Below are 26,911 nucleotides of genomic sequence, written 5' to 3'. Positions count from 1 at the left end.
CAGAAAATCCTACTCTGCGGGCGGGGTGGGGGAGGCACTGCGGAGTGGTGGGGGGCAGCCCAAGGGGCTGGGAGAGGGTCTGGCCCACTCTGCGCCTGGGCTGGGACTGGTCCCGCCGGCGCAGGTTAGCAGGAAGCTCTCAGCACACTCACTGGACCTGGGCTAGGACTGGGCCAATTTTTTTTTTAAAACTGGATAAAAGCTAGTTGCAGTGCTGCATGCCTCTCAACACAGCAATTTGGAAAGCTGAGGCAGGAGGATCCCACTGAATGTTCCAACAGTATTGGGCAATTTGGTGATTTAGCAAAACCTACCTCAAAGTAAAGAAATAAAAATGTGCTAGGGGTATTCCTCAGTTCTATGTCCCTGGGTTCACTTTAGGAAAAGACACACACACACACACACACACACACACACACACACACACACACTAAATAAATGCAGAGAGAGACAAAGTATAATTACATTAGAGTCAAATGTTTGCAGTGATCCAATGAAAGTTCATATTTGATGATTACCCTTACTTGAATATGGCTTATGAGCACCAAATCTCAGTCTGCGGCTTGGTTCCCTGCGTTACAGTGCTGAGAAGTTCAGGCTCTTTCAAGAGCGATACATTTTTATCACAGGAAAGAATCTCACAGGACTTGGAGGATAACAGGAGAGAGTAAGAGCCGGGCACCTCTCCAGGGTCTCTTTCCAGCATACACAGTTTTTTCTGCTTTTCTGCAAGTCGAGTTTCCATGTGACCCCCCAGCAGCCAAGCAAATGCTGGCCCTAGCCCTAAGTCAGTGTGGCAAGCGTGTGGCACGTGTGGGCTCTTCGTATCACTGAAGCTCTAGAAAGTCACTGTCGCTGCGCTAGGTCCTCGGAACCATTCAGTTTAATAAACTTCTTGAAAAATACCTAGCCCCAAGTATGTTTCTTGTAGCAACACAAAACTGACTCACGGAAACTGAAGAAATCGCTGGACTCAAAACCCATGTAGGTCTTCATACATCTGGTCTTACAGGAGGAGCTCACCAAGGCTGTAGAAATGCTCCTTGCTTGTTTTTATGTTGTCCTCTTGTAATAATTAAGCCAACATAAAGAAATAAGCAATAAACCACTTTTGACATGAAAATAAAACAAAAAAGCAATGCATTTGCTGTTAGAGAACATACTCAATCTTGCTATGAGTGTACATCTTTATTCTTATTTTTTAGTTTCGCAATACTGGGGATTGAAATTTTGGGGTCCAAAGTTGTGACTGTCCTACTTCAGTTTTTAAGATTACTGGGAGGGATTACAGATGTGTCCCAACACCCAGCTTAATAAGCACTATATGATAATCCTTTGTGTCCTAATTAGTTGATGAAGGAGGTAGCTTAGAAGGAGGCTGAAGCTGAGGAAATGGGCACAGTTTTATCAGTGTTACAATATTAGATAACAGAGGTGGCTGAGGTTGACAGTGAAGGGGAGTTTTGCCAACCTTCGGGGCACACCAAGTCATGGGATAGGTGAACATATATAAATTAGTAGTTTGAGCTACGGTCCACATATGCTTGCTGGCTTAGGAGATACATTGATGTTCTTAAAAGAATCTGGCAGTCTCATTGCACAGAAATACAGTGTTCACATTATAGATGTAGGAAACGAAAGAAAAACATTCAACTAACATGAAGTTCACACACTAGTAGGCACCTTACTTTTGTAAATTCACATCTTCAAGGATTGTTATTATTGTTTCATCCTCCCTCTTTGTCTCCTTGGTTTTTGCATTTTGGTATGGAGATTTTCAAAATGACATTTATGACTTTCTTCCCTGAGCAGTTTTTAAATTTATCTTAAAGTATCTTCTGAAAGCATAACAAATGAAAGGTGACTAGATCCACATTGGTAAGCTTATTAACTATGACTATTTACATGGAAATTTTATACCTATGTATTTTACAATAGAGAAGCCTACAATTGATTTGAGACAACTATTAAGCATTACCAACTTCTCAGAATGCTTTTATTATGCTAATAAATATCACCACAAAATGAATCGTGTTTTTTTCTCATGTGAAGGAGCAGTGTTGATTTTACTGGAAGGACAGGAATGAAGTTGGTTATCTCTTCCTGGCAGATGGGTTGTCACTCTCCCCACCACCATTAAGTGGATAGAATTTTGTTTCCTTGGAGATTGAAATAAATGCAAAACAAAAAAATTCTTCAAAAGAGATTTAAGCTACTTGTTATGTAAAAATTCAGGCAAAAATGAACCTGTAGAGCAAATCTCCTTTGAAAACATATGGGAGAAGATGTATTTGTAAAATGTAGTACTTAAGGGAACATTCTAGGGACGCTCCAGGTAGTGACTACTCTGTTCACAAGGACTGGGAAGAAGAAGGCTCTCTTCAGCAGATGAATAGAAACACTGACTGGCTTTGAGGCCTGTAGTTACCTAACTTCTCCTTCTGCTTACAAAAATTTCACCTACAAGAGTCCTTCTTTAAGCAGATCACAAACAATGTGTGATTCATCCTTGAATGGATAAAGTGTAACTTACCTTGGACTTATTTAATTATTCCTGGTCCATGAAGTTTCTGACAAATAGCCAGAATTCTACCTCTGTATAGATTTAAATAAAAGATTCCGAATTCTGTTACTTTTTTATCTGTGAGTTACACAGTGTATCTGTTCAGGATATCTGTGAAAGAATTAATACTCATCCTCAGAGTGATAGAGAAGTCAAAACACATACATATTTGTAAATCATGAAATGGAAAAAGGCCTGGAACACCAGTTACCTCAGTGGAAATGCAGTCTATTTCTTTACAAATACCTGTACGATTCATTTAATTTTTAGTGGCAAAAGCAATAAAAATAATTACAGCCACATTTAGTTTGTATTATTTCCCATTCTGTAAATGTCTTCCTTTTTTCCTTTAAAGGAAAGACTATAAAATTGATATCTTAGCTGCAGCTGCCTCTTTATGATTATAAATTTATCTACATAAAAAGATATTATATGCTCTCCAACACAGATACATACTGTATTTATACTTGAAAGTATATATGCCATCATCCCTATGTTTAAAAGGCATAAGTGGAAGTTTTTACAGTGGATCCAAAGCTTCATTTTTTAATTTTAAAGTTTTTTCTAAGAAAATCAATCAATCAATCAAATCAGCTTGATACGTTTTTAAATCACTGAAGTCATGAATGTTCAGCAAGAGATATGTGGGGAGATAATGGTTTGAACTATCTAAAATGTATATTTCTATTTCAACATTAGTTCTGACTCCTGAGAAAGGAAACATTTTTCTAACTAAAAGAGAGGAGGTGTTCCTGGCCCGCAGCTTCCCTCTGGCAGAGCTTACTGAGAACTGGCAGTTGCTCAGAGGCCCACAGGGTGTGCATGATCCCGCTGAGAAGGCTTTGCCTTGAGAGTGGTGGTAGCAGAGAAATGTAGTTCGTTAAGATAAGGAGATTGGGTGAATGGCCAAATTTCCCCCCAGATGCTCAGCAGCCTCTAAAGGTCAGTTGCGTTATGAAGAATAAATTGATAACACTGGCCTTAAATTTAGCTTGAAGCTGCAGCCTCACTTGTTCCTTTCAAGCTCTCCTATTTTGCTTTAACCTTTGTTTGGCTCCTTAATTTGACTCCTGGGCAATTACAACCTTTCACTACCAGAAGAGGAAGCACATTAAACACACCTTGAAGAAATCATGGGGGCAGAGGCTTTACGCAGCCTAGATGACATTTGTCTGCCTTTCACGTCTAACCTTTTTTCTGATCAAGAGTCAGTTACAGGGGAAGAGTTAGAACAGATTTGATCTTTCTGGCTGTTTCAAATCATCAGGGGTGGCTTTCACCTAGATTGCTTTAGCATTTAGCATCTTGCTCCAAAGGTTGAATAATTTTAAAGTATTTTAATTTTTGTTTTGTTCTTCCAAAATTTAGTAGACTTTTAATCTTGCAGACAGTTTTCCCTTTACTTGAGAGCACTGGAATTGTTCTTAACTATGTTTTCTTCTTTCTTTCTCTGAATCCAATGTTATAGGACATCTACCTTAATAGATGGCATATTTACTTTTTAAATTTGTGTAAGTTAGTTAGAAGTTTAAGTCTTAAAACAGTCCATTTCAGAGAAACTACTTTATGTGACTCCTACATTAACATTCAGGAGGAATTTTGTGTAATTTTTAAAAATTGTTTCCAGTCTGTGATCACGGTTTCAAAGTTAAAATTGACATAAAAGAGTTCAAGAACAACTTCCTCTTGTATTATCCCTTAGAAAGCTCACAAAAAAAAAAAAAGCAAGACCTCTGTTTTGTATTGTGCAACGTGAGCTGGGGTGTATCAGGGATGTAAAAACCTGTGGGAGGATTTTACGACGCCCTGGCTGCATCGTACGTGGCGCAGTGGTGTGACAGGGGCACATGCCGCTGTTCCTGCTGGATGTCTGAAAGGGGAGAACTCTACTGTAATTATTACCTGAGAAGACCCATCTCTCAGGCAAGATTATCCACTATCAAATTTCTCTCTCTTTAACATGAATATTCCACATGAAACATGGATGAACAGGCCAGTGAGTCTTATATCCAAAGTTAATAGAGAATGGCTTTTAAGAGAATCCTGAAAAGTAATAATTGAAATTATGAAATCAACATCAAAATAAAAATGAAGTTTTATACTAAGGCCAAAATAAACATTTGGATTTGTTCATATATTCAATTGCAAGGGAAAATGTTACCAAAGAAATTGGTATTTTTAAAACTTTGTGCTTTTGAAACTGCTTAGTTCCATAATTGCTTCATGGCTTTGTAATTACTTTCTTGACCCTATAACCATCAGAGTATATCCGGATATAAAGGATCCCTGTTGCACCACCGTACCAAGCTTTATAAACCGGCGACCATTAATCCACCCTTGTTAAGTATGATCTCACCTGCTAACTAATCAGAACTGCCAGGCTGGCCTGTCTCACTGTTGTATCTCCTTTGTACCTCCTGCTTCTGCATCATATAAAAGCCCTAGACCACGAGAGATCAGGGCTTGATAGTCTATGAATGATCTCAATCAATGTTCATTGATGTTAATAAATCTGCGCCCAAATCCTGGGTGTCACTTTTGTGTTTCTGCTGGTCTTTGCACAATAAGCTTGGTAGATGTATTGTGCACACAAAAATAGTGCTAACCTTTTAAGATTCCATAGGGCCAGTTTGTTAAATATTACAGTTTGAGGCAGATATAGAAGAATGTTGTATTTGTGGTCCATGTACGTCCCAGAGCCACACTTAAATGATTGGCTAGTTAGCAATTAATGCAGATCCTTGCAGTTCTCTTAGGGTTTTGTGAACTGCAAAAGTTTTGCTTTCAAATGGGTGTGACAGCTACACTTTCAGGAATTTTTTCCCCATAGATCTCTGCTGCAGATGCTTCTGTCGCCTCTCAGGCCTCTTAGAGCTGAGATACCTCTCTGTTCTTAATTTGGCAAAACATAAAGCTGGGCATAGCTACCCCATCCAAATATTTTGAGAACATTTAATGTGCTGGTCTAGGTCTTGGCAAAGCAAAAGTATTTGTGTAATAGTTTCTAAGGAGAGCTCAGTTCAAACTTATGCACAGTGTGGAAGATCATAAGTCTCAGACACGAAAGTTGGGTTATTGTTACATCTCTATAAATTAACTCAGTTGTGCATGAAACAAAACTAGTGAGAAGACAAATAGAGAATAAACTCAGTCATATTGACTCCAAAATGAATAAGCCAAGCCCTACCAAATTCTGCTGAACAATTTCTGTCACTTCAGGTCTTACCCTCTAGGTTTAAGGTTCTCAAAGTTCCTGGTGCATAAGAATAATCTGGAGAGATGGCAAAAGCAGAAATTTCTCAGCTCTTCTCGAGAAACACAGTACATATTTCTAAATCACACCTACAGAAACTTGCAGCTGACACTGACCATGCTTTGAGAAGCAATAAGCTCAAGGAATGTTTCTTTTTCAGTTTGTAGAAAAAGAAATCTGAAGAGCTTATTTTAAAAAGTATTTCAGTAACTGCATGGCAGTGCATGCATACCTGTAGCCCTAGCACTCAATTGACTGAGGTAGGAATACTACTGTGAGTTCGAGGGCAGTGAAGGCTACGTAGTGAGTTTAAGGTCAGCCTGATCTCCATAGGAAGATCCTGCCTCAGGAAAACAAAACCATCCTTCTGAGAATGTGGTGAAGTAGTGAACAGTAGATGAACAGCCTCTCAGGTGTCCAAACACTGGAATAAAGCAGCATGCATACAAGAAGGAGCAAAGTGGATCACCAGGATCCAGAACAGATCTGAACATCAGACTGAAGCCCACAGGGAGAGGAAGAGAAAGTCCTCAGTGCAGGAGAAGGTGGTGGCAAACGCTTTGTCTCCCTGAGCCACGACTCGCTGTACAAGAGTGGTAGCTTGAACCGGCTGACACAGTGACAACTGGTGAAGACAGAGGCATCCACAGAGAAATGCACCAGAACAGAGGAGCGCAGCCAGCAGGTTGTAGGGCCTGGTGTGTTATTTGGGTTCAGAGGCCCCTAGGAGAGGGTGATTGGCTGGTAGACATCTTGGAGAAAGGCCAGCTGAGCCTGGAACCTAGAGCACCTCCAGGCTGGCTGTGTGTCTTGGCTCCCAGTGTCAGAGTGAGGTGTAAATGGTTCAATTTGGCAGGAAATCGGGGCTGAGTAGAAACCAGCAAAAGGCACATGATGCAGTGCAGGCTGAGCAAATCAGGCTCCAGCCTCACAGGCAGACACAAACCTGAATTTAAGTAGAACTAAAGGTACAGACTTGCTAGGATTATCTACTACTCTGCTGTACATCTAAGGCTGCCTTAGTAGGATTTTTCAACCCAGATCTTGGCAGTGTCTGCCCACTCTGTCTCCCACAAGAGGGGAGAGTGCAGAGAGACACACCATTATGTGGATATCTTTCCTCTTTATTTCTTCTTATTATTTTCTTCTTTGTTGTGTTCTTGATTGTTCTTGTTTTTATGTGAATATGAACGTTGTTTCTAGTTTCTTTGATGTTATGATCTGTTCTTGTTTTTATTTCTTCCTTTTTTCCTACTATCTTCTTTACCAGTTTCCCAAAGTTAGAGGACAATCTTCTTTATCCTCTAGCCTCCCTTTTAATCTCCTCTTATCTATTTGTTTACTGTTTCCCCCTAATTGTTGCTAATTTTTTTTCCCTGAGGGTAAAATCACAATAAGACCATATTTGCTGTATCTAGTTTTCTTGTTTGTAAGGTCGATTTCTCAGAAAGATGCTGAATAATTTGTATGACAGGAGATCTAACGTGTGTAATTAGGTTGTAAATGGAGCTGATTTCTATCAGTAATATTAATGTATTTGCATAATGCCAACACAATACTGTCTTCAACTGAAAACAAATGGTCATATAATATACACTAAATACTGCAACTTACTACAGACCTTGGCTGAATGGTATGTGCCATCTTTTTTGTGTTCTCTTATTGACTAAACTATTATGCAGAGGTTGACTGTATTTCACTTGACACCTCCACCTACCACAGCACTCACTTCCAAGTGTAGCATGTCACATGGAATGTTTCATTGTTTTTATTCTCCAGCTCTCTCTGGGGAGCATTAGAACCCAACACTGGCTCTGGTCTGTCTCAAGATCACTTAAATAACCATGTTCTGAGCTCCTTCCATGCTGATGTCACAGACAGGTGCACAGCAGAAGCCTGTTCTGTTTGCTGATGTTTGTCCCATCAGTATCATTCAGATGGTTAATGGCAAAGAGGCATTGAGAAGCAAACTCCCTATGACTTCTTCTCTTGCAGTGGATGTTTTATACCAAGTTGTTTTCTCAAGGAGGGAACATGAAGAATCATAACAGTATGTCAGAATTCTACTCTCTCAAATCTAGTATCAGAGAAAGAAGGCTAAACATAATGTACCCCTTATTCTGAATCAGATAGTGACATTTCAAAAGTGTATGTGTCTAATCTTTATTTAAGTAATGCCATTATATCTCTGAATACTTTTTCTTTTCTTTAAATGTACATTTTATTTATTTATTTATTTATATTTTTGCAGTATGAGGATTGAACTCCTGATCTCCCCTTACCTACTTGGCTAATCATTTTACAGGCAACTACTTAAAAACTAGAGATTGTGAAATGGTTTAAGATTACTAAAAAAAATCTAAGATGACATTCTTACTTCAAAAAGAAAATACCAAGGAAGGCTTGATTCTTTTATTTTTTGATCATTTCCTTATTTGGTACAAGATCTCACTGTGCAGCTCAGACTCGTAGATGATCCTTCTATGTCACCCTCCCCAGAGCTGGGATTACAACTGTGCAACATCACACCCTGTTTTGGTGGCTGGCATGGTGTGCCCGGGGTTCCAGAGCTGGCATGTCATGTGATAGTGGGGATCAAACTCTGCTCCTTGCACTTGCCAGGCAGATGATTAGAGGTCTTCACTCTTTCCACAGCTCCACACAGGGTTGGTACAGGCTTTTAAGCTGTCCTCTTACCGCCATGGTCACCATCGTCATCAGTGTCATTACAGTGATGACAATATTCATTTTTATTTATCACCATTGCATTTTTATTATATGTGACTTAGGTAGTGTGTTTCTAGTTCTGTTTCCAGAGAACAAGAGGAGTCAGCTTATTCCCATTATGAAATTGCACTTCTGGAGGATACAGGACGATAACTGATCATTTAAATTGATCACAGTATGTTATTATATATAGATAATTATGCCACGTGATGACCTGTGACATACCTGCACGTTTATCTGTGTAGGCTGACAGCACGTATGATATACTACACACTCAGAGGTTATAATGTGAAGAAATGGAGTGAAATAACAGGCCCATAGCAGACATGCATCTTACTTTGGAGAATGATCAGATGAGGCTCTTGAAAACTTGGAGCACTAGAGAAGAGACCTGAATGACAGCACAGGGTGATTGTTGCGAACTTGTTGAGGCAGTACTCTGCAAGCAATTGTGTAATTTTACTTACATATATTAAGTAAGAACTTAGGCCGTTTTCATACTTGTGTTCCTTAAAAACTGTACTCAACTTATTCTTTTTAAAAAGGCTTAGTATTTTTTTTGTTTTGCAATCTTATGTATATTAACTACAGAGCTCTGGTGCAGAGTTGTTTAGGCATAGTCTCCATTAAAGAAATGGTATCTGACTTGCGTAAGTGGAAGGAACTCTTAGGACAAGAGACGTTTGAGGCTGCATGTGGCAGCACATGCCTGTAATCCTAGCACTGTGTGAGTCAAGTGGATTAAACATGCAAGTCTAGCCTGACCATATTTGTGAGAGACCATGTCTCAAAGTTAAATAATAAATAAATAAATTAATTAATTAATCAATAAGCAAGCTCATGATATAGCACAGAGCAAATACCCTGAGTTAAATCCTTATTATTACTGAAGGAGGGAGGAAGAAAGAGAAGGATAATAAGGTGGGGAAGAGATTTTTCAGGATGTTTAATGATTAACAAGACTGTAAACTCTGCTGAAAGCATATGAAAATGATTGAATGCAGCAAAATTAAGTATGGGAGAACAGCGAAGCATCTAAGATGGTGGAAAATGATATTGGAAACAGTAAATGGACAGTATGGGGAGCAGGATCTTTCTCAGAAAAGAGATCAAGTAAGATGACTTTTTTTGCTTAGATATAGAAAACTCTTTGTATGGACACAAAATATTACTTGTTTCTTTGGATAGACTAGGAATGCTAAAGAGACAAGAAGAATGTGCTTTGGAAGTGCTATGGCATGTATATATTAGAAGGGAGATTTCAAATAAAAGATTAGTAAGCAGTTATTAAGCACTGGCTTGTCTGTGATTTGAATTGAGTCATCTTAGAAGATCTATGTATTCTTATATCCATCACTTTATAACCATCAAAACTTTTCTCAAACGTTTTACCATTTTTATTTTGCTTATTTAGTTGTGATGGGGATCAACCCTGGGGCCTCCCACATGCTACACAAATGGAGAGCACTACACAAATGGATAACTGCAGCCTGAATCATCTCTTTACCATTTTTCAACTATTGTATTTCCTCATAACTCTGGGTGGTAAAATAGAGAAGTATGTGATATTAGGATAGAATTACTGAATTGAGAATATTATAAATTTTATCAGAAGAATGTATTCATGTTTAGTTCAATTGTAAATGGGTCAAAAACTCCAATAGTTTATTGATGTGTCAATACGTTTGTTTTAGAAAAATTGAGAATGAGGATATTATAGACAATTGTAAGGTTACTGAAGATAGATTTTATGGACAGGACCCTCAAATCCCTCACTTATTCAAAGTAAGTTGATTTATCTCTCCAAATACCTTATTCTCTGCAAATCTATCAAACCAGTAGTAAAAGTTTTCTTCCAGTTAGTGTGACAGTGGAAGATCACAGGCACTAAATTTTAATTTATAATCCTTGGTTCTTTTACTAGAATGAAAATCCAGTAATAATTGCTAGATTGCTGGGTTTTCAGTTGTCTACTGTCAAGCAATAACGTTGCTCGGCTCCATTACCATTAATACACATGGTGCTTTTCCCAGACACTCACTGGGTGTCCATTCCTGCACTTTCTTTCATTCCCTTTGCTTCTCGTATGAGTGTTTCACAACTTTCCGCCTCATTGGATCCCAGCTCTCACAGCACACACCTCCTAAGAAAGGCTCTTACTTAGAAACCTAGGAGAACTTTGCCTTCCAGATGAGAGTTGAGGGTCATAAGACAATTGTTGCTTGTCTTGAAGTCACTACTCTAAACCTAATGACTTGAGCAGCCACCTTCCTGATTTGATTTGAATAGAAATGCTGGAAAATAAGCATTATTTGAAAACAGATATGGAGTGAGACAGCTTAGAAAGAGTAGAAGAGACCTGGGATATAGTTGGTTCATCAGAATGAAAGACAAATATAGAGTGCTTTGCCACAGAGGGGAACAACAAGATTAGTATGCTTGGTCTGTTCCTGTTTTATTTATGGCCTCACTCTTTAAATTTAGTGTGTGATGAATTCAATGCTAAAATTACTCTGTAAAAATTGCTATCAATATTTAGTTTGTGAGTTACAAGAACTTGATGTACAATTGAGCAAAGTGATGAGTCAGTGCTACCTCCTCCAAAAATATGTGTGCCAGGTGAGGTGGCACACAGAATGTCCTATTTGTCTTTGTTTAATTCAAGTTTTCTGAGGGGCTTCAGTGGTTCAGAAAGTTTATATTTGTAATCCCAAGAAAGACTTCTTAGAATCCTAGTAAGCTGAAGCCAATCTACCACTTCCAGTGCAACCCACAGTGAGAGAAATTACACTAAGACATACCCGTAGTTGTGCGGAGTCAAGGGGTCCAATGTCTAGCTAGGAAGATAGTTAACCCAAACAAAGGTCTTGATCCAGGGCTAAAACTAGGTGTTATTAATTCATGAAGAAGGGAGTAGCTTGAGGATGAATGACTGAGAATGGCAGGATGTGCTTGAGTGCTGTGGGCTGGGCTAGGTAGGAGGCCTGGAATCGCCTCTGTAATATGCAGAGAAGCATATGCAGAAACAGTAATCTGTACAACATAATTGAGATAGTATACAATGTTTAGAGGCAAGTGCCTCAGCTCTGAAGTGTAACCTTTTATGCCAGAAGAAGCCTTAGCCTTGGGGGGCTGGGGAGATGGTTCCGTGGAATAAGCGCTTCCCTGGCAAGCTCAAGGGCCTGAGTTCAATCCCTGGTTCTGCAAAAAGGAGAGAGAGAGAGAGAGAGAGAGAGAGAGAGAGAGAGAGAGAGAGAGACAGAGACAGACAGAGACAGAGAGAGACAGAGAGGTCATAGCCTCAGGCTGGCCAAATAGTTCACAGGATTAAAGTTCCTGCCAGCAGGTGCAGGGGCTGGGGGTAAGGTCCCCAGGCCTCGTGTTCCAGACAGCAATTGAGACTGGCATGGTGGTGGGCACCTGTAATCCCAGCTCTTAGGAGGCTGTAAACAGAAGAATTGACAATTACATATTTTTACACAGAAATCTAATCATATACAGCATTGTAGCAGGACAGTCCTGTGACATTATTTTTCTTGTCTCTTGTTTTCATTTAGTACCCTTTTTTAAAAAAAAAGCCAAAAATTTACTTGAGATTCAGTATGGCAGTAATTGCTATGACACTATGAATAACCACTACAAAGACTACAATATGCAATGTATTAATTATTGAAACTGTCCTACTAATTGGTTTTGAAACTGTCTCATTGCTATTTGTTTCTTAGTAAAATTAATAAAAAAAATTAAAAAATTAAATAAAAAATACAAAATACACAGGAGAATCACTACGAGTCCGATCTAGTAGTGAGACCCTGAATACCCTGTAGACCCTTCCCTAAAGTAAAGAAAAAAAATGTAATGGTCCCTTATCTTGAAACTACATCATTGCCTACAGTGTGGAACATCTCTTTCCCACCAGGCTCACACATGGCTCTGGGGTGCTATGGGGTTGAGGTCACTTTGCTTCAAAGAGTACACACCAGCACCTTGACTCTACTGATTTGCATTGCTTAAAGCCAACTTGGGGGATAAGAAGTCCTAGCCAGCTCTGTACCTATCAGTACATGAAAATAGGTTCAGCTTTAGCCAAAATGGAGATAATTGCTCTTCTTTCAAGGAGGATTGTCCAGATGGTCCTCCACACTATTTCGTTTTATTTTTCCCAAACTACTTATCTGTTTCTGATTAAAGAGTACTATACTGAGAAAGCCTGAAATGAGTTTTCAGAATGAATGGGAACGAGGGAAAGAGGGACTTAATGTTTTATAAACTGTATTGTAAAGCAAACCTAACATACATTTAAAGGTAATGTCGTCTGGGTAAATTAAACTAACATATTAGTAGTCAACAAAATAAACACATCATATAAAAATATATGGATTTACTAGATGTATTGTGAAAACGATTCATGTTCACTGTAACCCGTGTATGTTATCGCTCTGCCAATATCAGGCAAGTCCCTCAGCAGGAGAATGTCATTAACCTTTTATATGGAAGCACTCATTTAATTTAGTTTTACATCTTTTTGCTTTTTATGAATGGAAGGGGAGCTATTTAAAAAGAACCTGATGTGTTGAAAAATGTCCTGTGTTCCTTTTTGGGGGGATTCAGAGCGATTATTTCATTCTTACTCTTTTCCCCAACAGTTAGAAAAGTAGTCAATAGTCCTTAAGAACATTTTAATTTATTTAAATATTTGTGGTAGGTTCCATTTCAACAAAGATGTACTTTGTTGGCATCACTGTTTTGTGGATCATTTCCGATATCCTCATGGTGTTTGTAGTCAATGCTTTTGAACACTATCTTCACTTTGGATAATGGGCACAAAGCTCTGCTGGTTTACCTTGCAGAGAAATCCAATTCTGTCTCCAAAAAGGGAGTCATTTATAATATATGCATCTTTGAATAATTAAATAGGTTACTGAAGAGGAAATGGATTCTAATCTGCCTTCAAACTGTGACTGTGTCAAGCACTAAATCATTGCTTTATGAATATGTTTCTCTTGCAGCGTGAATAATTATGAAACTTTCTTTTCTATCTCGGTAGGAACTGGGAAGTAACAGCCCTCCACAGAGAAACTGGAAGGGAATTGCGATTGCCCTGCTGGTGATTGTAGTCGTGTGCTCACTCATCACTATGTCAGTCATCCTCCTAACACCAGGTAATCTGCTTTTATTCCTGTTTTACGATGGTATTGTGGACCATCATTTCATATTCAAAAGCTTCAACAGGTTACCGATATGAGGTAGTGTAAGGCACAGTAGCGCAGGTTGGATTTTGTTTTTTAAGGCATGATCAGACACTTTGCAAGGGTGTAGTAATCCTGAAGTTCAAATATGCAGACATTTGGAGAAAGCTTCAAATGTAAATTACGTTAATTATGAATACTCAGGAGATCTGTAGTTTCCATTGCTCGTTCATAATGTTTGTCAGCTTCATAAATACAGGAGACATTCGACGTTCATTTTGAGTCTGAGGAGGGAGATGAGTCCAGATGCTCCCCTTGTTGGGTGCTAACCCAGTGTGTGAAGATGGAGACTGAAGTTCAGGGAAGCGCATTACCTCCAAGACGGTGGTCTGAGCCTCTGGGTGTGGGCATCTCTTCCTTTTTTCTTATTTTCATTATTTCTGAAATTTTTGCATTCTAATTTTTGTATTTGAATAAGGAACCTCTTTAAAATATCTTTGCAATGGTCTGGCGAGATAGCTCAGCAGACTTAGGCGAGCACAGGGACTGCGGTTCAATCCCCAGCACCACATGCCATGCCCACCCTCCAAGGCAGGCTGAGCCAGCCACTGAATCCGGCCTTATTGGCACATGCCTATAATCCCAGAGGTTGGGAGGCTGAAAGCAGAAGGATCACCACAAGTCTGAGCTATGTAGTGAGACCCTATAACAACCGAATATATTTCAAAAAAACTTTGCAGTGATCTTTGGGTGGTGTTATTTAGATTAAGAATTTCCATTAATTTATGGAAATTATCACTTGACTTAATTCTTTCCTGGAAACAATGTTAATGCTGAGGAATTTTTCTTCTCTTTAGTATGTGCTAGTGAGGAAAGCAAAGGTGAAGAACTTGCTTTTAAAATTCTTGGGCTGAGGAGATGGCTTATTAGAATAAACACTTCCCTGGCAAGCACAAGGGTCTGAGTTCAATCCCCGGTTCTGCAAAATAAATAAATAAATAAATAAATAAATAAATAAATAAATAAATAAAATAAAAAACTCTTTAATAATCTCCTAGAAACAGTTAAGTCTGTCATATGGCTACAGCCCAACCAACTATCATTTCCAAAGACTGTATACCTATTTCTAGCTCAACATTATAAGAAATAACTTTCTAGGTTAAAATAGAGCTAGTCTAGACATCTATCGGTATTATAAAGTTTTATCTGGCTGAGGGCTATTTGTTGTTTACACCTCAGTTTCTTGCTCCAGCTTTGTTACCACATAAATCCCTTAAATTTGCTTTTTGATGTGCAAATGTGATTAACAACAACTTTTCAGAGTCATTTAATCAAGTAATTACAGAGACTAATTATGCAAATGACATCTCAGTTGTAGTGTGGTGCTTTGTGAAATAGTCCATCTTTGTAAAAAAAAAATATGTCTTCAGAAGTTATAAAGCACTAACATCTTGCAATTTTACTTAAATGAAGAGCTTGAGAAAAAATGTAAGGAACCAGGAGAGAGGAAAAGGGAGAAAAACTTAATTGGAAAGGTAAGAAACGAAGAAAATTTCCAGGGAAGAGCTGGCTAATCCAGCATTCTCCTCAGGAATCTTCACTCCTAGTTTGTACATCTGTGCTACTGAATAATTGAGCAATGGGACACTTCTAAGCTGTTGCACGATGCTAACGATCTTTGTTAAAGAAGATGAGCTTCTGTTCAGATGGGATTTCCCTTAAACAGTGGGTTTTTTACAAAATTACAAAAAATGAATGTCTTAGTTTTACTGCTTTGTGTGGGTGGCTGTTAATCAGATGGAAGTTATCAGTGCCATAATGTCTGCATGTTTTTGTTGAACTCCTTTCTTCAAACATGGATCTACTATCCTTGTCCCAGTGATTCACATTTTTTTAAATTCCTTGTGACTCAATTGTTGATTCTTTGAGGGCTCCAATACCTAGTACAGTTAACCCCTCATTAAATTAAACTCACTAATCAGACACAGTTTGGTTTGAGTTCTAGCACTAGTGTTTACTAGTTTTGTGAAGTTGGAAAACCATTTACCCTTGCCTTATGCACTGTTCGTTTGCATTATTGATATAATTTACCACATCAAGCTTATAGTATAATTACTGGTGCTTAATTAGACAATATTGTCCACATGTTCAGCACTATGCCTAGTACTGCTGCTTTTGCTCCTCTGACGATTGTAGTTATTCAGTACTTACCAACAACCAGAGGCCATGCCAAGTGTTGTGTTACATGAAGAACATCTCTTAGAAAATGTGTACACATTCTGTGCATTCATGGTTTAAATTCAGAATTATAATAAAAGAAGAATTACTACTTATCGTGGAGTTGCTCTAATGGAGATCAGATTGCCCATTTACTTATTTATTCATATAACTGTAGCAATTTTATCCACGTTCTAGGTGGGATGTTATTTGTCTTTGATTCTACTGTTTCATAGCTTTAATCTTTATTTTCACCACTTATGCAGATGTACTTGTACTTATACAGATGTACAAGTCTAGAAAGCCCACACATTCTCAAAGAAAAGCTCTATGTCATCATATTAATAGCATGAGTAAAAGGGTCATTTATTATTTAGATTTATAAATTGCCAAGTGGACTTCATACATATCAATGTAATTGCATTTTACCAATATTTTTGACAATGTGATGAAGAATAAGATCATTATACTACAGTGAAAAGATAATTATTAAATGGAGCAAACACCTACTTTCTCCTTCACTCATTGCTTTGTAAATGCAGTAGCAGCTGAGCATTCCTCAGATTGTGAGGAATTGGTTTGAATTCTGAGCAAGCACCGAGACAGTCCTATTTGATGACCTCTGTGGTGCTCAGAGCAAACATGTCTAAGTGATGTGTAAGGTCAAAATGTCAACACTGGACAGTTCAATCCTCAAGTCATAAGTCCAGAAGAAATCTTAGAAATTATCTACTCTTGGACAACAGCAAAAAAGTTTATTTACCTTTTGGTTTCCAGAAGACAATATGCATCAAGACCACAAGTGTCCACTGGATCTGTCACACGTGAATGGCTGTGCATGCAAATCTGGCGCTTTATTTGCACAGGTCATAACCTTCTTGGCCTCAGGCTGTGAACCCTCAGCCACGTCAGTAATGATCTCAGTAGGAAGAAAATTAGGTAATGGGTAATACAATGCCATTCATAGACTCTGTGTAAGCAAATGTCACATTGAGGCCCAGCTTTCTAGTCAAAATTATTCAGTCAGGGAATGGCTTTCCAACCAGGAATGGAAATACATTTCTTGAGTGATTTTTTTTTTCTTTTTGGCACCGGGAATTAAACTCAGGACCTTGCACTTGCCAGCAAGATGCTTATGTAGCTGCTAAGCTATCTCCTTGACCTCATGAGGGAAACTCTTTTTTAAAAAATTTAATTTAATTTTTATGTATTTGGTACAGGGTCTCACCATGCAGGTTGGACGCATAGTGATCCTCCTGTTTTCAGCCTCCCCAGCCCTGGGATTGCAGGAATGTGTCACAACACCCAGACTCAGTTGCTGGCTCAGCATGCCTGAGCACAGGGCCAGTGCAGCATGTGGTGCCAAGGATCAAACCCCACTCCCTGCGCTTGCCTAAGCAGGCACTAAGTCCACTGAGCTATCTCACCAGCCCATGAAGGAAACCCTTGATTGGGAAATTGTTCAGCAAGACACTGAACCTTTAGGATAAAGTTCTGACTCTAGACTAAGTTTTCCAAGAAGAGTGTAGATAAGAAACTGATAAATGGCTTTCAAAGTTGAATAACCTTGATCAAATCACGTACTTTCTCTGACATGAAACATTTTTATCACTTTTCATTGCTGTAACAAATACCTGCAATAATCAATTGGATTGCAACAAGGATATTTTGGCTGATCATTTTGCAGATTCCCAGCTATGGCTGGCTAGACACATTAGATTGAGGCCTTTGTGGGAAGGAAGCACATCAGTGAGAATCTATGATTATGAGAACTGCTCACATAGCTTCCAGGATTCAAAAAGACAAAGGGAGGGATCAAGGATCCATAATTCTCTTCAAAGTCAAGGTTCCGGGGACCTTATAGGTAGGCCCTAGCAGTTAAATGTTTCTACCATTGCCCAATAGCATAAGCTGGGATCAAGTCTTTAGCACAAGACCTTTGGGGGGTTATCTCATGTCCTATTGCTAGAGTTAATTATTTCATTACAGGAAAGGATTCTGATATGGTAGGCTCTGAAGTGCTCTCCTGAAGGTTATCACAGGGTGAATGCTTACTGTATGATAATGACAATAATGGCTTGTGGATTAGCAAACAGCAACAAATTTAAATCCAGTAAAGTTTTACTAATTTTTGTCTACCTCAGAGATACAGTGACTTATTTTTTGAATGATGAAAGTATGGAAATGCTATCTAGCCTGAGAAGTGGTTAATGACTTATTTTCTCAAAATAGCATCACTAGGTAAGTGCTAAGGGAAGTAATCCTAAAACCAGAAAAACACATGTTCTTTTGTAATTTTGGTTTGATTACAAATTTTATTACAGAAGCAATTTCACACAGGTGCCTTCATTTGCAGAATTGTCAGAATCTTCCTTGCTCTGTGCAGAGAGGTGTATAATGAGTCCTGATTATTTTTAATATATGAGTTAACCTACATACTTCCTTTTAATAAGTAATAGTTTCTGAAAGGCATGAATTACTTAATTTTTAACTGAAAGGAGTATTTATTTGGTTCATGGATGTAACCTACATACTTTAGATTGTATTGAGTTTGATTGAAGAATAAAAGTGCACATTTTATTTTCAGAATGTAATGACTATAAGATAAATAATTACATTCATCTTGGTGAGGTGGTTCTTGTCTATAATTTATGTCCAGCCTTCTGGGAGGCAAAGGTAGAAATATTGAAATTTTATGACCAATCTAGGCAACTTAGCGAATCTCTGTATCAAAATAAAAACTACAAAGAGCTAGTATATATCTTAGAGAAAAAAAAATCTGTGTTCAACCTACAGTACTCTGTGTGTGAGCATATTCAAGTTTAAAATTGTAGAAACCAGTTTAATATAATTATATACTTTATATAAAATCATATTTTTACTTTTAATATGTACAATGAGATTAATCATGCTCTTAAAAAGCATTTTATATGCTTCTGTCTCCCATTTTGACCCGTTTGGAGAAAGGAGGAAGACACGTTGTGAATGAAAGTGATAGGTAAAGGAGTGCACACCATGATCTTCAGTCTGTCTGTTATCTGAAAACAGCACCCTACTGCAGGCTGTGGCCAAGCAGAGCTCTCTTCACAATGTTCTTTTGCCCTCCAACATTGTGTTCTGTGCTGTGGCAGGCATCACGCCGATTTAGTCTCATTGCTGACCAAGAATAATGTTGTGAATTACTGCCATTTTTCTTCATTGTTACCTTTCCATTTTTCTCCCTTTGAAACATTTCCCTTTTTTAGTATACTCCCTATATGAGCATCTGAGGTTAATTTTCACACTCTTATCAGAATATAATGGAAACTAAATATTCATGTAAGCACTGTTAACACTCGGCTTGACAGTCAGAACTTCAGGGAACATCAAGTTTCATAGTATATATTGGTTTTGTTTTTATTTGTAGAAGTATCTTTGATTTCAAGAATTTTAAATGAGGTTCAAATACCAAGTTGTGAAATAATTCATACAGGTGTAAACAGCTACAGACATATTGAAGAATACTGAATCCCTAATGTCAAATAAACTTTACATAATAAAGCTATGCTCAACTACTTTAAGACACAGAACTAAGTGGATGGAAGCAAGACAGTGCATCCAGTCCTATCCAGAAAAGTCAACAAACCAAAATCTAGAAGTCAGCATCTAGAGAATTATGCCTTTCTTTGACAATATATCTTCTTTTATATCCCAAGTACTTCATTATCATCCTACTTAAAATATTATATGATACCAGATGGAAAAAGTAGAGCAAGTTTTCTAGATAATGCTATGTAAGGCCAGCAGATATTTGCCTAAGTAAGACAATTCACTTGTGAAGACAATGTATTAAAATGATACAGCTATAAACCTTACCTTTGCTTTGTACCTATAAGGATGATATAGAGGTAAAGAATTCACTATTATCATTGGAAATATCCCATTAAAAATAAACAAACTGACTTGATTCCTTGAAGGAGCATTGAAAAAATATTCATCTGCTTCTGAGAAATCACAGAGAGAGAGAGAGAGAGAGAGAGAGAGAGAGAGAGAGAGAGAGGCAGAGAGTAAGAGAGACAGAGACAAAGACACAGAGACAGAGACAGAAGCAGAGAATGTTTTTCAGAAAGCATCTGAAAAATTAAAACTTGTTGCAGTAGCTGATATGTGATACAGAAATTTAAAATGAATCACTTGTAGTTACTGCTGTGCTCTAACATAATAATAGCTCCTGATTGTGGTTAGTTCAAATGTCATGTTATATTATGTTGCAAACAATCTGTTGGCAACTATAATTTAAAAGGTGTCATTTAAGCACCTGACCTGAGTCTTAAAATGTCAAAGCAACAATTAAATTACCCTATTATGCCTTTATGAGGGGGAAAATAATGTTTTATAGATTTTAAGATTTGCATTACTCATTATAAACATGAGCATCAATCAAGATGCAAATTGTTTATTTTATTATGTTAAAAAGGAGATTGTGTTACATTGATGGGAATGATCTAACATATTTCTGCTGTGGTTTTTCCAAGAAAAGCACAGATGAACTCATTTGAATGTGGTATAACCCAGGCATAATCAGCAAGCCAAAAGAAAATAATCACAGATCCTAACAGTTTCTCCCCAGCTAGCTGGAAGTGTTGGTTTTTACATAGATTTATCTATTGTATGGAATGAAGAATAATTTTCTTTGACATTAATACAGTAAAGGTAGTTACTTTTCTTGTTTTCGGTCTATAGTTGAATTTATATTTCTAAATTATAGTTGATTTCTTTTTTTTAATATTCTTGTACTGTCTAAACAGAATAAAAACAGATTTAAGTTGTTGTAATGAGCTTAGTCTTATGAGAGTCAGAACAGAATGTGTTTTAGTGATATAACTTTATTTAAGTGATTTGTAAATGCTTTTCACATGCAAGATGTTCTACTAAGTTCTTTACACATAACATTTATCCTCAAAGTAAAATATGGAATATACACTGAATTTATTTCTATGCTACTGTTTTCAGTGGTTGTACATAAATTGTACTTAATTGCCTAATATCCTTTTACAAGAATTAGAAGTGGAACAATCTTCAATGCTCTTTGATTCTAGCATGTCTCTTTAATTTCTAACACAGGTCAGCATATTATTTTTATAAAGTACGAAATATCATTGTGATTTCACTTATTGCTTTACTTTTTATTTTGAAAATAAAAATAATTTATAAGTTTGAAAAGATACAGAATTTCAAAAATCAAAATGATAGGAATTGAACAGTGCTTGTTACTTTGTATATTGTTGTCTTCAAATTAGTATTTTTGGCATCTACAGAAAGAGAGAGCTAAAAACTATTTCACACAACATACACACAAATGAGTAAACTCTGTTTTATTGTCCTTTTTTAATGAGTAAAGTAATTCTGTACATTTCTAAAAATAAATATATAGTGGGAATTCAACTGAACATAGAAGAAGTTGCAGAATGAGAGACAAAATGATAACTGTAAATTCTGTGAATATTTTCACTTCAGTTGACATACTTTTTCTGGAACCTCAAATATGCATGATGAAACACAGTGGTGCCTTGATGAAGACTGTTATATGTCACCATACAACTTGAGATATTCTGGTCTCTTTTATTTCCCTAATTCTAATTAAAATAGTGAAGCTAGCAAGATAGCTCAGAAAACTAAGTTCCTGCTCAGGCAAGCTTAGGCAAGCACAGGGCCTGCAATTTGATCCCCTCTACCACATGCAGCACCAGCTCTGCCGCTAGGGTGGGCTGAGCCAGCCAGAGTCTAGGTGTAGTGGTGTACACCTGTACTGCCAGCTCTGGGGACGTTGAAAACAGGTGGATCATTATGAGTCTGAGCTGCATAATGAAACTCTATAACAACCAAATACATTTAAAAAAATTGAAAAAAACCAACTTGTTCTTTTTCTGGGATTTCGCTGGTTGCTATGAAAAAAGGGAAAGGCTAATATGTTCAGGATTTTAAGTGGGTCGAAATCCAGCATTCGAGGCTTTTAGTTGCTTGAACTTACTCATTTCCCCCGATCACATCCACTACCTTTCTTCCTGACCCAAATACCTGGTGTTGACACGTGTTTAAAAATTTTGATAGAAATTTGAATATCATAATATTATACACTTTAATAATTCAATGTCACTTTGTAATATCACTGTATTTTGAATCACTGTGTCTAGATTCAAAATTTTTCTATTGATTTAAAAGGAAACCCTGAGCCCATTCAATACTTAATTCCCACATGACCCTTTCTTCAGCTCTAGTCCTTCAGAGATCTGCCCTCAGTCTTTAAAGATTTACCTGTTGTGAACATTACAGATATAGGGAATTGAACAATAGATGAGTCTTTGCACCTAAATTCTTGCATCTAATGTAATATTCTACAGGATTATCCATGTAATTACATTTATCTGTGTTTCATTTATTTAATTGCTCAGTAGTAATGTGTGCATCACAAATTGTATAGTCATTCTTTCAGTAATCAAAATTTGAGCTTTTTAAAAAATCTTGGTTCTTAGAATAGTGCTTCTGTGAACATGGGTGCACATTTATTTTTTTTTTGACATAACTAAATTTCTAAAGGCATATACCATACATATGAGATGGCTAAGTCTACACATAAGTTTATTTATTTTTATTTTTATTTTTATTTTGGTGGAATCGGGGATTGAACTCAGTCCCTTGCGCTAGCCAGGGAAGGGCTTATTCCACTGAGCCATCTTCCTGGTCCCTACACACAAGTTTATGAAGAACTACATATATTGTGCTCTGTGTATGGATCGTATTGTCTGCCCGTTAGCAAGATATACATGTTTTGGTAGCTCTATATGCTTATAAAAATTTGTTATTTCTATTTATTATACTATAAGATTTCAAGGGTATTAAATAATACCTTATTTTGGTTGCATTTTCATTTCCTCAGTGATCAGTCTCATAGATCATTTGCTCATTTGTTCATTTTCCATTTATATACTGTACACAGAGTGAAGAAATGTTTACTCATCCTTGTTGCCCACTTTTAGTGGAGTTGATTTGTCATTTTTCAGCTCTAGGAGCTCATCATACATTCTGAATATTAGTCTCTTTTTGGAAATATGATTTTGAAATATTTTCTTATATAAGACAGTTGTCTTTTTATTTTTTTCCCAAAATTTTATTGATAAACAGATAACTATGAGATACTTTCAAATCAAATCGGAAGTACAGTTTCAACAAATAACACACTGCATATATTCTTCTTAGTGGTTAATTGCTGTACAAGATGAGGACTTGGGATCCTATTTACAAACACCATTAGAACAAATCATTCTATTCATTAAGAGAATGCAAGTATATATCTATCCTAACCACTTTGAGTACAAAGATACAAAATGGACATTCATCGGTATACCCCATTTTTTCTAAGTTCCGTTATTGAATATTATAAGTGTGTAAACTCAGCAAAATATTCCAAAAGAGTCCAGTAGCCCATAATAGCTTTTTAATTTTTTTATTTCCTCTAATGCACAAAATCTCTTTCTATGTCTGCTTTTTATGATCATGTTTTTGTTTCATATCTGAGAAAATACTGTTAAATCAAAGGTCATGAAGATTTACCTGTGCAATTTTAAGAAACAGGTTTATGGCTTGTCTCATCTATTTATGTCATTTATCCAACTTGAATAAATTTTAGTAGATATTATGAAATAACAATAGAAAAAATCCAACCTTTTCGACATGGACAATTCTTCTTACGTAGCACCATTTCTTGAAGATTGTTCTTTCCGTGTTAAATGATTTTTGTCAGTGTGTTGATTGTCCTTTTGTTAGAGATAATATGAATTATTAAGTTTGATCTTTAATGCATTTACTTATATATTTATCCTCATGGAAACATTAAACTTGTGATTATTGTAGTTTAGAAATTGAGGCTTCATGTTAAGAATATAACTGCTTCATCTATTTTTCTTTATCAATATTACTATGATATTCAGGGGCCAGATCAATTTGAGAAATGGATTTGGTATTTCTGAATAAAAGCCAGATGGGTTTTGAGAGTAATTGGGCTTAATCTCTACATTGCTTTATGTAATGTTATCATTTTGGAGATGTAGTTTCTGTAATCCTTAAGTATAAGGTATCTATATCTTTATATTTGTCATAGTTTACTTATTCCATCAGTGCTTTATAGTTTTTAATATAAAATAATTTCATCTCTTGATTAAATCATTCCTAGATATATTTTTATTTTGGAACCATAATAAATAGAATATCTTAATCTTGTTTTCCTGATTGACCATTGCTAGAATACAGAAACCCAACTGATCTTGAATGTTAATCATGCATTCTTTAACTTTGCTGAACTAATTTACTCACCTTGGCAGGTTATTGCAGAATCCTTTTCTAAATTTCTGTAGTGACTGACTTTTTGTCTTATTAATTTTGGTAGAATAATAAGTACAGTGTATTGCAGCAATGGTGCGGACCATCTCTGAATCTAATCATATAGTTGGAGCCATAGGTCTTTTACTATTGAGTAATAGTGTCTGGAGGTGTTATGTAAACGTCTCTTGTAATTTTGAGGAAGTTGCCTTCCATTCATAATATTCAAAATATTTTCAGAAACAAAAGGTGTTGACTTCAATTTAACTTATTTTATTAATTAAATGGAATGATGATTTATTCTCCATCTTTTACTAACTCTGTGTTACATTACATTCATTTTTCTTCTCTTGAGCTACCTTTGTATTCCTGGAATAAATCCAGGTTTTTCATGGTTCATAATTATTTTTGATAGTCTGAGTAACTGATTTGCCAATACTTATGTAGGAGTATTTCAGAATTGTTTTGGTTTGGCTTTGGGTTCAGAATAATTCTAACCCCATCAAGAGTTAGTAAATAATCCTTCTTTCAATAATTTCTAGAAGAATTAGAGAAAAATTGGTATTCTTTTTTATAGTTAATAAGAGAAGTCATTTGCTCCAATGCTATTCTTTATTTGAATTTTTGATTTTGATCAAATTTTGTTATTTTTTATAAGCATGTCCAAATCATCTCTTTTTTAGTTAGTTTTGTAGTTTATTTCCAGAAATTTGTCTACATTGTTTAAATTAATGGCATATAACTGTGCAAAGTATTAGCCGAACAATCAGTGTTTGTGTATAATTTATAGTTCTTTCTTGAGGGAGTTTTTAAAAATCTCTTTTTATTTTTAGTCTAGTTTGCAGTTGTTAATTTTGTGGATCTTTTTGCAAGTTTTATTCTCTTAATTCTTTCCATTGTCCTGTTTTCTATTTCATTTATTGCCACTCTATTTTAATTATTTTATTTCTTCTTTAATTTCAGTTAATTTTCTGTCTTATAATCTGTTTCCATAAGATTAAAAGTTATGTTTTAGAGTTAATTCCTTTCTTCCTTATATTGGAGATATTATATCAATGAATTTCTCTTAAAACTCTCAGTGATTCCCATATATTTGGAATTTCACTTTATTTTTCTTGAAAAAAATGTTCTAATTTTCTTATCACTCCTGCACTCCATCATTTATTACTTAAAAAAAGTGTGGTGTATAGATGAATTTCCCAGATTTCTATTAATTATTATTTCACCTGTTCACATCAAGACAAGATACCTCATGTCATTTAGTGTTTTAGAACTTATTGAGACTTGTTTTGTACCTAATATAGGTCTATTTTGGAGAATTTTGACAGCTGCCTGAAAAATGTGTGTGTGTTTTCTATAGTTGTGTGATTAAGTATTTTATAATCATTAATGAGTTATGCCCATACGTATGAAAGCATTGCGTTTTGTTTTCTTATTGAAGTTGTAGTGTCCTATCCACTCTTAAAAGTAAATGAAAAAAATTTCTCCAGACGTGGCTCCTTTTCCCTTCTGCTGTATCCATCCTTGACTTGTACATCATAGTTCATTTGTGCTGCTGTAACAAATAACTAGATACTGAGTAAGTATAAGCCAGATAAGAATATTTGTGCAGAAGTGCTGAAGTCTACCATTGGGATACCACTGAGATAGGTGCCTGCTTTCTGCTTGGTGACAAGAACCCATGACGGGAAGGAACATTGTGTGCTGCCATGGTTTAAGAGAAAGATGCTACAAAAGCAGCAAAGATATTCCAGGTGAACACTGACAAATCAGAGCAGACGTGCCTACAATACATATCAAACTTAATGAAAAAATATTACAGGAAACAAAAATTTGTATCTGTTTTAAAATCGTGAAAACATCCAGTTCATAGCTACAGTCGTTGATGCCCTGTCTGCGAAGGTTTGTGTCAATTTATTCTCATGTTCTTTCCATGTTTGGACCATAAGGAACTGAATCTTCACTAAATGCATCTTCTATTTTCTGCCTTATCCATCCCTCTTTTAATACATTCTCACTTACACTGAAGGTAATTTCTGATAATTAAGAACATCTTTAACTTTGACATTTGCTTTCTGCATACTTATCTTTTAGGATTACTTGTGCTATGTGCTTTTATGTCTAATTGGTTTTTATAAGGTACTATTTTTATCGTCTTCTCATTTTATTTTGACATTTTTGTGGTTAAATTAGGTACTGAGTAGTAACTCAAATTTGTATGTCCAGGTTAGATGAATTCTAGTTTTTCTTCAATCATGTATACAAAATTATCTTTTTATAGCTTTATATACATGATTTTATTACCAGCCATATTTTTGTATATTGTGTATTAACTCATGTTTATACTGTAATTATTTATGAATGCTTTTTGTATATTTATATTTTAAGTCATATAGGAAAATAAAGAGATGTTATGATATGAATAGGCAGCAATCTTGGTGTTTATATTTACTTGTGTAGTTACCCTTATGAGCATTCTTTGCTTTTTCACTGAGTGCTATTTATTATCATATATTCTGCCTCCCCTTTCTTTCTTTCTTTCTTTCTTTCTTTCTTTCTTTCTTTCTTTCTTTCTTTCTTTCTTTCTTTCTTTCTCCTTCCTTCCTT

General features: G+C 36.3%; 1 protein-coding gene across 1 annotated transcript in view; it reads left to right on the top strand.

Moving 5' to 3' along the window:
- The window catches only part of Dpp10 (dipeptidyl peptidase like 10), a 696,690-nt gene that overhangs the window by 123,158 nt on the left and 546,621 nt on the right, over positions 1 to 26,911 (top strand). The window contains exon 2 of the mRNA XM_004626368.2: positions 13,591 to 13,705. Coding sequence (XP_004626425.1) covers positions 13,591 to 13,705 — 115 coding nt within the window. The remainder of the gene's footprint in view (positions 1 to 13,590; positions 13,706 to 26,911) is intronic.

The sequence above is a fragment of the Octodon degus genome, unplaced genomic scaffold (assembly GCF_000260255.1).
Source record: "Octodon degus isolate 3935 unplaced genomic scaffold, OctDeg1.0 scaffold00014, whole genome shotgun sequence".
Lineage (NCBI taxonomy): Eukaryota > Metazoa > Chordata > Mammalia > Rodentia > Octodontidae > Octodon > Octodon degus.
Note: the sequence above shows the minus strand (reverse complement) of the source record. Positions and strands in the feature narration are given on the sequence as shown.